The sequence below is a fragment of the Cercospora beticola genome, chromosome 4 (genome assembly GCF_033473495.1).
Source record: "Cercospora beticola chromosome 4, complete sequence".
Taxonomy (NCBI): Eukaryota; Fungi; Ascomycota; class Dothideomycetes; order Mycosphaerellales; family Mycosphaerellaceae; genus Cercospora; species Cercospora beticola.
In genome coordinates, this window is record NC_088938.1 from 3,911,260 (window position 1) to 3,926,286 (window position 15,027).

The 15,027-nt window shown below is 53.1% G+C and overlaps 7 protein-coding genes across 7 annotated transcripts; 4 read left to right on the top strand and 3 right to left on the bottom strand.

Annotated features, from left to right (window-relative positions):
• Window positions 1-666: 666 nt before the first annotated feature.
• Window positions 667-2,163, bottom strand: RHO25_007138 (uncharacterized protein; the record flags this gene model as incomplete). The annotated part of the gene is made up of 3 exons (XM_023597909.2): window positions 667-1,436; window positions 1,497-1,784; window positions 1,839-2,163. The coding sequence occupies 3 exons, from the start codon at window positions 2,161-2,163 to the stop codon at window positions 667-669; spliced, it is 1,383 nt and encodes a 460-aa protein (XP_023451854.1).
• Window positions 2,164-3,174: 1,011 nt separating this feature from the next.
• Window positions 3,175-4,457, bottom strand: RHO25_007139 (uncharacterized protein; the record flags this gene model as incomplete). Its single annotated transcript, XM_023597910.2, has 2 exons — window positions 3,175-3,300; window positions 3,357-4,457. 2 exons carry the CDS (start codon window positions 4,455-4,457, stop codon window positions 3,175-3,177), a joined length of 1,227 nt encoding a protein of 408 aa, XP_023451853.1.
• Window positions 4,458-5,240: 783 nt separating this feature from the next.
• RHO25_007140 (uncharacterized protein) lies at window positions 5,241-6,749 on the top strand (the record flags this gene model as incomplete). The annotated part of the gene is made up of 1 exon (XM_023597911.2): window positions 5,241-6,749. One exon carries the CDS (start codon window positions 5,241-5,243, stop codon window positions 6,747-6,749), a length of 1,509 nt encoding a protein of 502 aa, XP_023451856.1.
• A 506-nt stretch (window positions 6,750-7,255) lies between these two features.
• Window positions 7,256-7,897, top strand: RHO25_007141 (uncharacterized protein; the record flags this gene model as incomplete). Its single annotated transcript, XM_023597912.2, has 1 exon — window positions 7,256-7,897. The coding sequence occupies one exon, from the start codon at window positions 7,256-7,258 to the stop codon at window positions 7,895-7,897; it is 642 nt and encodes a 213-aa protein (XP_023451855.1).
• Window positions 7,898-8,447: 550 nt separating this feature from the next.
• RHO25_007142 (uncharacterized protein) lies at window positions 8,448-9,107 on the top strand (the record flags this gene model as incomplete). The annotated part of the gene is made up of 1 exon (XM_065602902.1): window positions 8,448-9,107. The coding sequence occupies one exon, from the start codon at window positions 8,448-8,450 to the stop codon at window positions 9,105-9,107; it is 660 nt and encodes a 219-aa protein (XP_065458974.1).
• A 402-nt stretch (window positions 9,108-9,509) lies between these two features.
• Window positions 9,510-11,120, top strand: RHO25_007143 (uncharacterized protein; the record flags this gene model as incomplete). Its single annotated transcript, XM_023597913.2, has 2 exons — window positions 9,510-10,460; window positions 10,539-11,120. 2 exons carry the CDS (start codon window positions 9,510-9,512, stop codon window positions 11,118-11,120), a joined length of 1,533 nt encoding a protein of 510 aa, XP_023451996.1.
• A 1,365-nt stretch (window positions 11,121-12,485) lies between these two features.
• On the bottom strand, window positions 12,486-12,812 carry RHO25_007144 (uncharacterized protein; the record flags this gene model as incomplete). Its single annotated transcript, XM_065602903.1, has 1 exon — window positions 12,486-12,812. The coding sequence occupies one exon, from the start codon at window positions 12,810-12,812 to the stop codon at window positions 12,486-12,488; it is 327 nt and encodes a 108-aa protein (XP_065458975.1).
• Window positions 12,813-15,027: the final 2,215 nt, after the last annotated feature.

Below are 15,027 nucleotides of genomic sequence, written 5' to 3' on the forward strand. Positions count from 1 at the left end.
TCAATCGTATGCGACTCGGGAATTGTACAATGTATTCGATTATTCTCATGAAAGGAATCCAGATCAAGATCCAGACTTTTCGCGAGTTCTGTGACGAACCGACAGAGCGCGCAGCTTTGAGTGACCACAATACGGTCTAGCCATCCGGAAACAGGGAATGCTAGGTAACCAGGTTTTTGTTCTTGCGCAGCTTGGGTGGACATTGCATTTGGGTAGAGCAAACGATTGAAGATCTCGTCGCAGGTGACGCATAAATCCCCGGTCGGGCAGAGAGGTCTTGCAGTGTATATTGGTAAAGACCATTTTGCTGGATTCGCGTTTGATTCGTCCATTGGCTGCTCCGATGCTCCAAGTCTCAGAAAGCCAATGTGTACGTGCGACAAGTAGAAGGTGCAGTAAAGTCGCGATCAATGCTCGAGCTGAATCCTGCAGGTGGGACAAGAGCACTAGTGCACGCCACCAATTGACGAAACTTACATGCTTAAGGTGCACATATGTGCCATACAGCTTTCAGAAGTAATCATATCGTTTTGAAGAATTCTATTGAGCATCACCCTCTTTCCAGAACGCCTGTCGCTGTATCCTATTTACATATCTGCATCGCTCTGTATCCGTGGTATCATCCATTCATTTCCAATCCTCAACACTCCGGTGAAAGAAAAGAATCTAGTATGCCCACCAATCGCCCTGGTCACGCATAGCAGCAGCAACCTTGCTGAAACCAGCAATATTGGCGCCAGCAACCAATGATGGAAGCTCGCCATCACCAGCTGGAACATACTCCTTCGCAGTCTCCAGGCAGTTCTTGAAAGCAGCTTGCATGATACCCTTGAGCTTCTGGTCCACCTCCTCAGACGTCCAGCTCAGTCTTGCAGAGTTCTGCGCCATCTCAAGTCCAGAAACGGCAACACCACCAGCATTGGCAGCCTTTCCAGGTCCGTACCAGATACCCTCGGTCTTCTTCTCTTTTCGCGAAGCTTCGAACACGTCAATGGCTTCTTGAGTAGAACCCATGTTCGATCCCTCGGCTGTGAACTTGCAACCAGCAGCGACAAGTGCCTCAGCCTCCTCGCCCGAGATCTCGTTCTGTGTAGCACATGGCAAGGCAACGTCGACTTTTCCAACGTGGACCCATGGACGTGCACCCTCGATGTACTTGTACTTGTCCTTGTACTCTGTGCTCTCGGACAGCGCGGTGAGAGACTTGCGCTTGACTTTGAGGTCAGCGATATAGTTGACGACTTCGGGAGTGATGCCCTCGCCTTCGGTTGCGATGATGGCGCCCTTGCTGTCTGAGAGGGAGACGATAGTAGCACCGAGCTCGATGGCCTTGAGAGCAGCGTATTGAGCGACGTTGCCAGAGCCAGAAATCGCAACGCGCTTGCCTTGGAAGGACTCCTTGCCTCCAGAGGCGTATTGGATCATGTGCTGGACGTCTGCATACTGATGTCAGTTGCCGATCATGAGGGTGAGACATGCAGTGTTGGGAAACTTACAGTAGACAAGACCGTAACCAGTAGCCTCAGGACGGATGAGAGATCCACCCCAGCTGCCACCCTTGCCGGTCAAGACACCTTCCCATCGGTTGCGCTCAGCGCGGTATGTGCCAAACATCCAACCAATTTCTCGTGGAGAAACACCAATATCACCAGCTGGAACATCTGTGTCCGCACCAATGTGCTTGCTCAACTCGCGCATAAAAGAGACGCAGAACTTGCGAATCTCGTTGTCTGACTTGCCCTTGGGGTCGAAGTCAGCGCCACCCTTGCCACCTCCCATTGACACTACATGTATTCATTAGCAATGTTTCTCCCGTTCCACTGATCAACCGCACATACACCCTGTAAGAGCATTCTTAAAGATCTGCTCAAAGCCCAAGAACTTCAAGATTGAAAGGTTGACGGATGGGTGAAATCTGAGACCGCCCTTGTATGGACCCAAAGCAGAGTTGTATTGCACACGGAAACCGCGGTTGACCTGGCATTCGCCCTTGTCGTCTTCCCAAACAACTCTGAATTGGATAACACGCTCTGGAATAGCTGCGACCTTGAGAGCGGTCTTGTATTCAGGGTGTTTCTCGAAGAGGGAGCTGTTCTCAAGTGTGGAGGCCAGCTCTTTGTAGGCCTGCTCGAACTCGGGCTCGGAGACGTTGTTGGTAGTCATGATTGCGGATATGCTCGGTCGAGGATGTTCGATGTCAGTAGTAGCTAGTGGTATTCGGGATTGTTAAGAGGATTCGATAACTCAGATACAGGAAGAGTCAGGTCCGAGATGAGGAAGAAGTGAAGAGGAAAGAAGTGAGGCGGAAACAAGCTGAAGAGCAGAGGTGAGGTGAACTTATCCGGTTCTGCTTCACCCCATCGTCGCGCCTACCGCGCAATCTCTCAGGCTGGACCCTCTCAGAGCAGTAGCCAAACCATGCTATTGCTCGATTCCAACACGTCAACGGCGCCGTGGAAGAGCGCGGATCCCAGCTGGCCAGGCAGAATCGGACGATTGCACTGGGTGGACAATTGCCAGACAGCGTGCCGCAGCACCCACTCCAGCATAATTTGTTTGCCCCATCCGCGTCGATTCTGCAGGCGACGTAAGAGCGCGTACAGCAGCGCAGAGGGTGGTGCATGTCATTTTTTTGGTCGCGAGAGTCTGATAAAGAGGCGAGCGATAAGAGCTGTGAGCTTGTGATTGGGTTCCCTGCACCAGGGAGCGCCGGCGTCGCAATGCAGGGAAGCCAAGCTTTCTGCTCCATCGATGCTTGATGAGCCCGAGATCGGCGGATGTGGGATGAGAGAACGCGGGCTCCATCTGCCAGCGCGAATTCACGAACTGCATTCGGGAAAATGAGGAAGTTGATGCGAGACTCCGAGTCCGCAGAGGCCGCCGACAATCTGTGCCATGACAGGCGGTATTGACTACTCTCGCTGCGCGTTGTGTCTTGGCTGTACATCGCAACTCCGCCTAGAAAAGTCTTCGACACAAGCCGTGGTCTGTGGAGCCACGTTCTTTGCTTCCGTCCAGATGCACTGCTGTGTGCATGAACCTTGGACTCCCAACCTCTCATCAACGATCGTTTCTGTGGCCAGAAGAGCATCTGTGCTCGATCGTTGACTGACCGCATCTATGCTGACTTTGTGAGGTGGCATTAGTATGGTAAACCAGAGCCGCTCACGGATCCTACTCCTCCTGCATGTTCTCGGTCGAATCGAAGTCGCGGAGAAACTCCTCAATCTCCTTGGGTGAGGTGACTCCCCACACTCCCCCGCCACGAACAGCGCCGCGCATACCGACTTCCTTGCCGACCTGCACGAATGTTAGCTTGCTGGTGGAAGCGAACGACCACCACACCATGCACTTACCAAGTTGCGACCAACTTTGCCAGGCCCAATTCCTATCCATCGTTTGACCTTCTCCTCTTGATGCAGGTACACAATGCTGTCATGCCAGAGAACAGTTTCCACACACTGCCTTGCAAGCAGATCCTTGAGCTGGTCCTTGTTCTGAAAGGGCCTAGCAGACACATTGCTGATGCAAGGCATCAAGCCCGGCCATACAACGAAGTCCTGGTCTTTGTGTGTAGGCGAAGGCTGATACAGGAGCTTCTTCATGAGCTCCGCTGCCGGCTTCATGAGCGGGCTGTGGAAAGGGCTGTCAGAGCTCAGCCGCACAGCTCTGGGATCGTGTCCTCCGAACTGCCTAAGATGTGTCATCAATTCGTTGATTCTCTTAATGCCACCAGACAGCACGATCTGGTTCTTTGAGTTGACGTTCGCGATCAGGACCTGTTGTACAGGTGGCAGATCGGTGTCCGAATGACTGTCCGTCTTCGCGCCTTCTGATGTGTGTCCCAGGAAGCTGTGTATAGCTTCCACCATGCCTTGCAATCGATCTGCCTCGCATACCAGTGCAATCATGCCCACCTCCTCTTTCGCTTCCTTGCTGCACTTCGCCATGCTCTCTGCTCTTCGTCTCACCAGCTTGAGCGCGTCCAGATCACGTAGATAGCCGCCTGCGACCAGCGCAGCGAACTCGCCCAGTGAATGACCCAGGGTCACATCCACGCGATCAGTAAGTTTGAAGCCAAATTCCTGCTCCAGCACTCGCAGCACAATCAATGATGTCCACATAATCGCCGGCTGTGCATTCTCCGTCGCTGTCAATTTACTGTTCGGCCCCTCTTCTATAATCCTCGACAGAGGCTGCTTCAGTGTCTCATCCATCTGCTCTAACAGAGGCTTGACTGTTCGAGGAAATGCCTCTATCCAGTCCGCTGTCATGCCCACGCGTTGTACACCTTGCCCGGGGAAGAAGATGGCTGTTCGCGGGTGCTCTTTGGGCTGTATCGTAGACTGCCATCGTGTCTGAGCGGCTGCGTATACTGCGGATCGTATTGAAGGCGGGAGTGATAGTAGGGCGTTTCTCGTGGTCGGGAGCTTCACGGAGCTCGATAAGACGGACATGGTGGCGTGTCGCACTGAGCTGGAACCAATGCTAGCGTACTGTATCTGTGTGTGGTACGCATCGAGCTATAGCGAAACACGAAAGGATGTACGGGTAGGACTGTGGTTGTTGGCGGTCCGGAGCGGTTCGAGACGTGTTTGTATAGCCACACATCCTCGGATCAATGGCGTTCGTACAGGAGCTCCCCACTTGACAAGACGTGACGAGACCTCGTCTCTTCCTGCCAATTCTCTCACCTGCACCACTTCACATCATCCGGCAAGACTTCTCCTCGATTGCCACCAGGCCGGCCAGACAACACTGTCATGGCGTGTGCGCGTCGGTCCTTCTCTTCGGGGAGCTGGAAACAACATACCTTGGCAAATTCGAGCTCGGCATGTTTTTACAGCCTCAGCACTACCGGTGGAAAATGACACTATGACTCCAAGGGCAAAGCACAAACATAGGCATGATAGGAGGAAACTGTAGTTGCGAGACAATTCGGATGCCAGGAGTTTCTAGAGAGTAGCAGCACAAGACGCAGGAAGGCACTGAACTGCATGCGCATGCTTCACATCAGCCTTGTGGGTCCTGGTATCGATTAAAACCTTCACATGTCGAAGCATACTAGGTCCACAGCATTAACCATTTCCGCCAGACTGGGTGACTCAGGACAGGAGTCATCACAAATTGCTGTCTAGCCACAATCGCTCGTTACTCAAAAGCGGCATCATCTTTCCTTCAGCGTCCACTTGTCAGTTGACTTCATCAAACACCTAAAACGAAGCAGTGCTAAGCCCATCATGGCATCGCCGACCGAAGAAGTCTCCAATCTCGAGGCCACGGAGTCTACATCGAAGAGATGGGCAGACCGCATTACCAGTCAAGGTCCATGGCAGCCACTTTCCGACCCCCTCTCATATGCTGGACCACCATCACTGCCCATGCCGGTCCAAATCAGCGACAAAGCATCTCTTGCGCCATTCTTCGAATACCTCCGCGGCAATGCCACTGGCGAGAAGCCCGAAGTCGCGCATGAGCCCGGTCATGAGGAAGTTGAACTGCTCGAGTTCTCCAAAGGCGTGGCCTACAATGACGGCCGAATTGACTTGTGCAAGATGGTTACTGGGCCACCGAACATTGGCGATCTGATGAACGCGCTTCGATCTTACGCCAGCGGCAAACACTTCCTTCTGGGCAATAACATCGTCGGCCCGCAAGGCGCGCGTGAGATTGCCAAATTCATCGAAGAGCGCCCTGATCAATACGAGACATGGTATCTCGCAGGCAATTGCATCGATAAACGCGGTCTCGAAGCACTTGTTGAAGCCATGATCAAGTCTCTCGTCATCACGAATGTATGGCTCAAGCGCAATCCTCTTGGTGCGGACTCTGCAGAGGCACTTGCGCGGCTTTGCACATCATCACCTGTGTTACGGACTCTAGACTTGGATCAGACGAACCTGGGAAACGAAGGAGTAGCAAATTTATTCAACTTGCTGAATCGTCATGAAAAGACGATCGCGCTTCGACACGTCTACCTCAATGCTTCGGGCATCGGTGCCGAAGCGTTGACTGAGATCGGCAAGTACCTGAAGCATAGCGAGCTCGAATCGTTGTACCTTTCCTGCAACCCCATTGGCGAAGCTGTTGCACTCCTAGCTGATGGTGTGCAAGAGTCTCATACCTTGCAGCGTCTCGCCCTGCAATCCTGCGGACTCACAGGCCCAACTACTGCCAAACTTCTCGAAGCTGTCAAGGGACATCCGACTCTACAGACAGTTGATATCGGGCAGTCCTACGCAACTGAGGACTTGCACGTGCGCTTCAACTGGCTCGATGGCGAAGAGTTCGCCAAATCTCTACAAGACTTGGTCACTTGTAGCACCGGCACAGGACTGCGATATCTCAACATCGGCTACACTCCCATGACCTGCGAAGATCTGCTGAACATAACTGAAGCCGTCATCTCGAATTCGACTCTCGTCTGGTTCAAAGTCGACCCGCTCGTCAAAGGTGGCAAATCCAGAGCCGAGGTCAAAGCAGGTCTGTATCTGAAGAAGTCTATGCACGCTGTCCGAGAGCGGCTGGCAAATAATGTGACGGAGCAGTATCAGGGCATGAGCTACGAAGAGTTTCACAACGGACCGAAACGCTTCTTGCTTTCGCCGCCTGATGTGCGGTACATCGACTCGGTCTATCGGAATCGAGATGCAGGCATGGCGCGTCGGGGGCTAAAAGTCCTGGACAAGTGGTGGGAGGAGGGCGACGAGACTTTGCGAATGGTGCAGGAAGATTGTGGGGAGTTGTAGATAGATCGACAAAGACTAAGTCTCTGAAGTGCGAGAGTAGCGAGGCGAGGAGTACAGGGCACGAAACATGGGACATTGCAGTAAGTCACCTCCTTTAGTGCATGGAGTTCATGTGCAATGGCTCATCACAAGCAAACAGCTGCTACCCGATTAGTTGAGACATAGCTCATATGACATTGGTCTCCAACGGTGCAGACGACCGTACAAGGTACCCTCTTCCAATTCGTTCCGCTGATCTTAGTAGTAATCCACGCCAGCCTCGCGATGTCTCAACGCGACGATCAAGTTTTGCGGACGGGGATCGCGGCCAAGTTGTGCGCTCACATTTACAACGCGCAACTGAGTGAGCCAGTGCCTCGGGTTGTGCGAAGCTGAGGACTCTAGACTGAAAGCGGCGCGAGAGCAAACAAAGCTCTAAACTTCAGACATGCCCGCACGGTGCTCGGAGTTGAACGACACAATAAACATAGAAGATTGACATACAGGCGCAACGCCGCCCAAAGAAGATGAAGCGCGCCACTGCGGCAGATGCGAAGGCAGCTCTCTTTATGAGGAGGTTCTTGAGAGGGTATCGCACCGATGAGCAGGAGAGGCTGAAGCTCATAAAGGAGATCAAGAGGGATTTGCAGGAGAATGCAGCGCTGGACAAGGAGATTGAACAGGAGCTGGAATGGAGTGCGACGATGAATAGGAGAGGACACGGAACAGCGCCAACAGAGAGTCTCGATGAACCACTCTTCGAGGCTGCTGGGCAGGAGACGGCGCGAACGCCATTGAGGGAGAGAGGGGCCCGCGAAGCAGAAGCAGAAGGAGTGAAGCGCACAGCGCACAACGACCCAAGAAGAACACCAACTGCCAAAGAAGAGACATTGCCGACCTCGCCTGCTCCCTTCTACGATCAAGACGATGAGGAGATCATCTTCAAATCTGAGCCTCGCTCCAGCCCGCTCAGCACTCGAACTGCTGTAACTCCGAAGCCCCTCCAACAGCAGAGCTCCCAGCGGACGCCATTGCCACCGAAGCAGACACGAGCTCGCAAAGAAGGCCAGAAGACGATGCCACCACCAAACACCTCAGATTTTCCCGAGATTCAGCTTGGAAGATTGCGGCCAAGAATGTCACAAGTCAACAAAGATCAGCAGAAGTAGAAGCTACGGCTAGGAGTGCAACCATTGGAGATTGACAAGAAGCAAATCGTGCTGCAGAAGCTGGACGGAGTAGCCAGACTTATGGCTCCTGGGCCAGAGTGAATCTATCTCGATACACAGACGATGCATAAGTGCACCACAGATTACCCGTTCGATGGCCGACAAGGCCTCGCTGAGTTGGAATAGGTCTTGAGCTAACACTTGGATTGTCTGATTGTCTGAGAGTGGGTTCTGGCATACAAATTTCACATTTTGGAAATGGAAGCATGGGCTCACATCGCTCATTGGTAGCATTAGGTTGACTCTTCAATACTGTCATGCAGCTGAGCACATCGGAGTACGGAAGTGAAGTGAGGACTGACAATCAAATCCACGGAAAGGTGGCTGGGTGCCTACGTGGCGCGGAGATTGCGCGTGTTCTGAAGTGAAAATACAGCTGCAGCAAACATGAAGCTTGAGAGGTCAAACATCTTCGTCAAAATTGCGACTCTCGTGGCACAAGACGCAACAACACAACACAGACGGCACACAGCAAAGCTGTGAGGACAAGATGGCCTACAACAAGGCTGCGAACGCAGGGAAACTTGCCAACAAGAAGAAGTCGCTTAGCCACGGAGACGAAGAAGTAGTCGAGAAACGGCGACAGCAAAAGATCGAAGAGAAACGGCGGAAGAGAGCAGCGATAGCAGAGGAAACCGCAGAGAGTTCCGACGAAAGCATCAATACAACGAGGCGCGACGCAAAAAAGCCCAGCAAATCTGAGTCCGCGAACCTGGACGAACCGCTTCGAAGCCATCTTGAGCGGAAAGCGCGAAAGGAAGAGAAGAAGGCAAAGAAAGTCGCGAAGCTGGCACAGGAGAGGGAATTGTCTTCAAAGCGGAAGAGAAGCCCGTCACCATCAGTCTCCCGATCCCCATCACCAGCACCGCAGGCATCTCGTATGACTAGCGACCAAGATGACGAAGAAATCATCCTCAAGAAGGAGTCGGAACACAAGAGACGCCGCATCACACCCACGACCGACAATAACAGGGTGACGAAGCACAAGATTCCAGGGCGATCATTGCCAACGAAGCTCTCAAAGGTGGAAAAGAGTCGGACGATGCATAAACTTCAATTGGAGCTCAAGCAGTTGAATATCGACAAAAATCTCATTGAGGTGCGTAAGTTGGAAGTGCAGAGAGAAATGATGGCTCTGAGGCAACAATGAACACGCAGCCATAGACGAATGGCACGATCTTGGCCAGAGACACATCGTGTTCCTGGCAATTTCTGTCGTTGGAGGACTGCCGAATACAGTACCGTTCTCACCATACAATATGGTAATACGATCGGCAGAACCTTGGGCCCGGCAGTAGCAGTCGCGTGGAAGACACGCTCTTTTTACCAAAACAGGCAATCATTGGAGGCTTCGTGGGGTCTCCGCAGTTCGCCCCATAGCATTAGCAAGACTAAGCAGAGCTGCCTGAGATTTGCCGAAAACACGCCTCCTCACTTCGTCATTGATCGACGCTATCGGAGGACACTCCACCGTGTACCGAGAGGCACCAATAAATAGTGGCCAACGCCAGAAAATAGTCATGCGAATTCGGTTCAGGTTCACGGGATCGTCATGTTCAAGTGTACGTTGTGCCTGCTGGGCTTGGCAACAAGTCTGGTAGCAAGCACGACTAACGAAACAGAAAAATGTCCTCCGGCAATTACTATCGACAAGAAGCCACAAATCTTTGTTCTAACAGACATCACGAATGAGCCCGATGATTCCATGTCGCTTGTGCGGCTTTTGCTGCACAGTGACCAATACAACATCACCGGAATCGTGGCCACGACATCATACTGGCTCAACAGCACAGTACGACCAGAAGCGATTTTGAACACGACAAATGTCTGGGACCAGGTTCTCGACAAGCTGAATCTTCACTCCGATGGCGAATTCCCAACGAAAGCATACCTCGAATCGATCGTCAAAGCAGGACATCCCGTCTATGGCACGGATGTGTTCAAGGAGAAGACACTTTCGGAAGGCGCCAAGCATTTGATCGACGTAGTCGATGACCTTCCCAAAGACGAGATCCTTCACGTCGGAGGCTGGGGAGGCGTACAGACCCTCGCAGAAGCTCTGAAATACGTCCGCTCAACACGCAAACCTCAACAAACAGACGAATTCGTCAGTAAGCTTCGCCTCTACACCATCAGCGATCAAGACAACGCAGGACCTTGGATCCGAATCAACTTTCCTCGCCTACACTATATTGCTTCGATTCATGGATTCAATGTCTATCAAGAAGCGACTTGGACAGGGTTCTCTGGTGGAGTAGGATCAGACACCAGCCTCACGAATCAGGAGTACTCGACCAAGAATTTCCAGATTGGTCCTCTAGGGCCGTATTATCCTGATATCAGATACTCGATGGAAGGTGATACTCCGACTTTCCTGCACACCATGGTCAATGGTATCAATGGTGGTCCTGAAGATCATCCAGAATGGGGAGGCTGGGGTGGAAGATATGATTTGGTGGATCCGAGTCGGCAGACGTTGCAGTATGCTAACACGGAGGATACTGTAAGTCAGCTCAATACCGAGCCCTCGCCAGCTTTTTTTTTTCTGTGTGAGGAACAGACCTTCTGATTCCAATTGCAGGTCCTCGGCATCGACAACAAAACCCACACAACCACCCAAGCCACAATCTGGCGCTGGCGACAAGCCTACCAAGACGAAATGTCCGCTCGAGTTCAATGGACAATCCAATCAAACTACTCCTCCGGCTCCCACCCTCCAGTCGTCTCAGTCAACAACTCCTGCGGCAGCAACCACATCTCCTACACCGTGTCCCCCCTCGAGACAGTAACCCTCTCCGGCGCCTCCACCTACGACCCCGACGAAGGTCTCTCAGGCCACTCCAACGGCCTCGAATATTCCTGGTGGCAGTACAAAGAACCCTCCGCAACAATGGACACGGGAGTGCAACATATTCCGACTTTGAATTTTACGTTATCGGAGGGAGGAAAAGTCGCGAGTGTGCAAATGCCAAGCGCAGAAGAAGCTTGTATTCCTGTACAAGCGGATGCGAATGTTGGGTTGGGGATTCAAAAAACTTGTCAGCAGTATCATGTGATTTTTGAGGTTAGGGGGAGTGGGGAGCCGCCGATTAGGAGGTATAAGAGGGTCATACTTAAGGTGAGGTCGCCGTTGCTTGATGAGGATTATGAGGAGGAGATTTAGGTGTAGGGAAGGAGAAGGGGGTTGAAATAGCTGTGGACATCAAAAATGGGAAAATTTGAAGACAGTGACAATCCTGTCACTCGCGATCTTTTGATTGTTTGCCTTGCTTGCTTTCGGTCTACCGAATACCTTGACTGATTCGGTGGATGGTGGAGCGAAGACGTGCGTGAGCCCATCTTCTAACAGTCCACGCAGTGTTTGAAGGCGTGCAACTCATTTACCTCCCTGGCTGCCGGCGAGAACGAACGTGTAGAGCTGGCCAAATGGATGTGATTTTATCGAACAGTCTCGACCACCACCCTCTAATACCGCGGCAGTCAACTTCCTACCCGGCTCATCAAAAAGGGAATTGCAGAATTGCAATTGCAATCCGTTGTTCCAGATGTCTCAACGGTCATCATCCCGGAATCTTGGTTTCCGCGAAAAAGAACGGGCAACGTTCTATGGTTCTTGCCCAGAGAAACCGTTGTGGCGTAATATTTCACACTTCGTTGATCATCATCAGGGTTTTTAGGTCTAAGCACAGCTTCAGCGGTTGGCGGCACTGTCCATGCGCAATGCAGCCGTGTAGTCAGGACGTAACCGAATATGCGAGACAATGAGTCTCTCCTGCAGGGTACTGGTTTGTCAAAGGCGACCGTAATCAATCGAGAGGAGAGTGTGTGAGTGACAGTCAAAGATCCTTTCTCAATTCATACATCCCATTCGGGTAACCAGCCCCATTCAGCATTCATCCATGAATGCATCAACAACTTATCTATCTTACATCGCCACATATTGTTCAATGCCCACCGACATCGCATCATCTAATAATAAAGCCCGCCGGGGATATCTTGTTACTCTCGTTATTCTTACACACAGACACCGAAACATGTTTGATTGTCCAGATTAATGCCTTCCCAAACTGTCCACGTAGCAGAGCGAATCTTATGTGCAATTTTGCAGGATTTGCCTTGCGGCAGTCGCTTGCTACTCCCAAACACCGTCGCTGAATCGATTGATTTTTGTCAAATAAATGATGTTGATGTCGCTGAACGCCAGAGTTGTAGTCAAAAGGAAATGAGTAGTGAGTGGTCGAGGTAGGATGTCAAGGACTTGGAGGGTCTGTTTGGCCGAAGCAGCAAGAGAGGCAGTGATGCATCTTGCGGCTCAGGGCAGGTTTCTTGATTTCGCGAGCTTCGATGCTAGCTCGCTTCTCGTAGAACATGGCAGATTCTTGTAGAGATTTCGTTGCTGTGATTGGGCTTGAAGAGTCGTAGGAATGATGTGAAATGGCGCCGAAACTGACAGTCGGTCTGAGTGGGGGTCGTGTGGGAATGATTGGGTAGTCCCTTGTGGTTGATGTCGGTGATAAGAGATTGTCATTCAGTGATGACGGTGTTGAGGCAGATGATTGAGCGGGATCGTCGCGGAATCTCGTCGGAAATCCCCTTGAAAGCGAGCTGGGAGAAGTTGTCTGGACTTGGAATTGCGAGGTGTCGATGGAAGTTCGCGCAAGTGATCTTCTGTGGTGTGAAGGGGAGCCTGATCCCGAACGACGGGCTCGGCCGAGGAGTTGCGTTGCCGGCTTGACGCTGTCCGGCTGCTGCTGCGGCGCGATGTGAGAGCTTTGAAGCCGTTCGGCCAGGAGGTCCGCTGCGGAACGGTGTGATCGAAGCGGGTGTGCGTGGTCTTGTTGGACGGCGCTCGCATTGGCGGAGGAGTTGGTGGAGCCGAAGGCACTGTCTGAGAAAGGCACGACAGGCATGGTGCTAGTGGGAATGAAGACCTCGGACAGAGATGATCCATTGAGGATGTGCTCCAGTTTTGCGTAAGATTGTGGGGAGGCGACGTGGTGGTTCTTGACTCGTGATGTCTTGGTCGTGGGTTGTGCGGTGGCAGTGGTGCAAGCTGATGACGACTCAATCGTGTGTCGGAGTCGTGTGGTGGAGATCGAAAGGCTGTGTGCCAGCAGGACGGGTAGGAAGAGGTTACATATAGATGTCAGGCGTGTCCAGACGGCCGGGAGCTGCAGAGGGTATGGCGTGTGCACATTGGGCCCAGGTCGGATGATCAGCAGGTAGGTTGGCTGGCGTTGCTATACAGGTACGTGGCTCGCTAATGCTCTTCTCCAACGCTCATAACCGTGCGAAATTCGCACATCCAGGAATAAAGGCGAGACTAGCGTCGCGAGTCTAGTGAAGTGGTGGCTCGAGCAAAGGCGCGCAATAGGACGGAAGGTACGCGAGGCAGCCGCAGGTGGAGGGTGGCTTGCTCACGCGTAGGTAACACCATCACAGCTCGCCGGAGCGGCCGCAGGGCTGATGTTTTGGGCTCTCCGCCAGAGTGGATCCAGAGCAGGCTGCGGGCGGGCACCAACTAGAACGCGTGGAAGCCTCACAACTCTGGTCCAACCCCTTCCGGACGTCGCATCTCTTCACGGCTTTCACTGGGCGTCAACTGGCAGAAGTATCTGCGACGCCGCAGGACGAACGCGCAGTCACCACGGGACGAGTGAGGGGACGACCGCATTGGGATTGACATTGTCGACATCTCGGGAGCCAGGATCCCGAATTCCAGGTCGTAAATGTGGTTCCTGCAGCGGCCTGCCACGTGGGAGAAAATCTGATCCTGCGTCCTCGTAGAGCAGCTGCAGCTGGGGTCGATGATTGGACAGGAAAGCGCGAGCGAGAAGATCCCTGCGCGCAGCACACTCCGCGCTCTCGGTCTCGTCCGGGACATCAGCTCACGCTCACGCTCACAACGCCGACGAGACGGCCGCGAAATGGACGACGACCACTTCACCCTTTCTTCACACCAAGTGTCCCACGGTGCGGTGGTCTGACGAACGTTGCTGCCCTGCGTCTGCCCGCCGTGGCTCACCGGCGACGGTGGGAGACGCTGAACCAGGCACGGCAAGAGACACAGCACGAAGCCGAAATGCAAGTGCGGTGGGAGCCATTCATCTGCGTTGCATCGTCCGAAACGCGGTGAGGAACAGGAGCAGGGTCTCCATCTGTCAGTTCATCGCCCTCCACCACAGTGCGCGAGTACCGGCATCCCGGCTTTGGCTGCAGGAAGCCTCTGTCTGCGCTGCATCACCCGCGTCGCCATCACTTTGCGCCTTCTTCTCGTCATCATGTGCGACTTGCGCGGCTCGAGATTAATTGCACGACACTACCTCCAAGACATTTTCCCCACCGTGATCAACTGCGCACGCCCCCGAGCATGACGCTAGTCCGCGCGCGCTGCCAACACGACCGGGTGCTTGGAATTCTTTCTCCGCACCGCACACCGTCGCTGCTATACTGCTCCAGCCCTCGCTGCGCTCTGGTACGATCTCGACAGCTTTGTAGCGTGCAAGAGCATCGTACCGCAAAATCCGCCTGAACGATTACAAAGTCCCGGCTTGAAGCATCCCTGCAGAAGACCGAACCCTGAGACCTCATTCCTGCGTATCCACTCTCCTGATAACCCTACTTTTGCACCTGCTGTATACGCTACTGATCCTGCCACAGCAATAGCGCAATCCTTCCAGGCACGGCCATTTCTCGCCGCAGCACGGATCTCGACGACCTTTGATAACACTGCTGCTTGGAGTATGTGTGTGCAAGATCCGACACGCTCCACCTCTTGGCAGACCCACATTGCAGTATGATGAGCACTACGAAAATGATGGGCGCATCGCTTCCAAGCAGCCAAAGACACTGCAGTCACACAGCGTCTTGCTGTGCCACAGCAGCCGACTCACACACGAACTGCACCTCCTCACGAATGTCTCGTCGACCCCTCAGTCTCCGCACCACATGCGCGCACGACTCTTCGCAGGCAATGCCTTCATCTAACCATGCAGCAACAATGCACGCTAACAATGCACGTCCGACTTCTCCCCCCCGCATGCACGATATCACAAACCTGCGCGGTCATG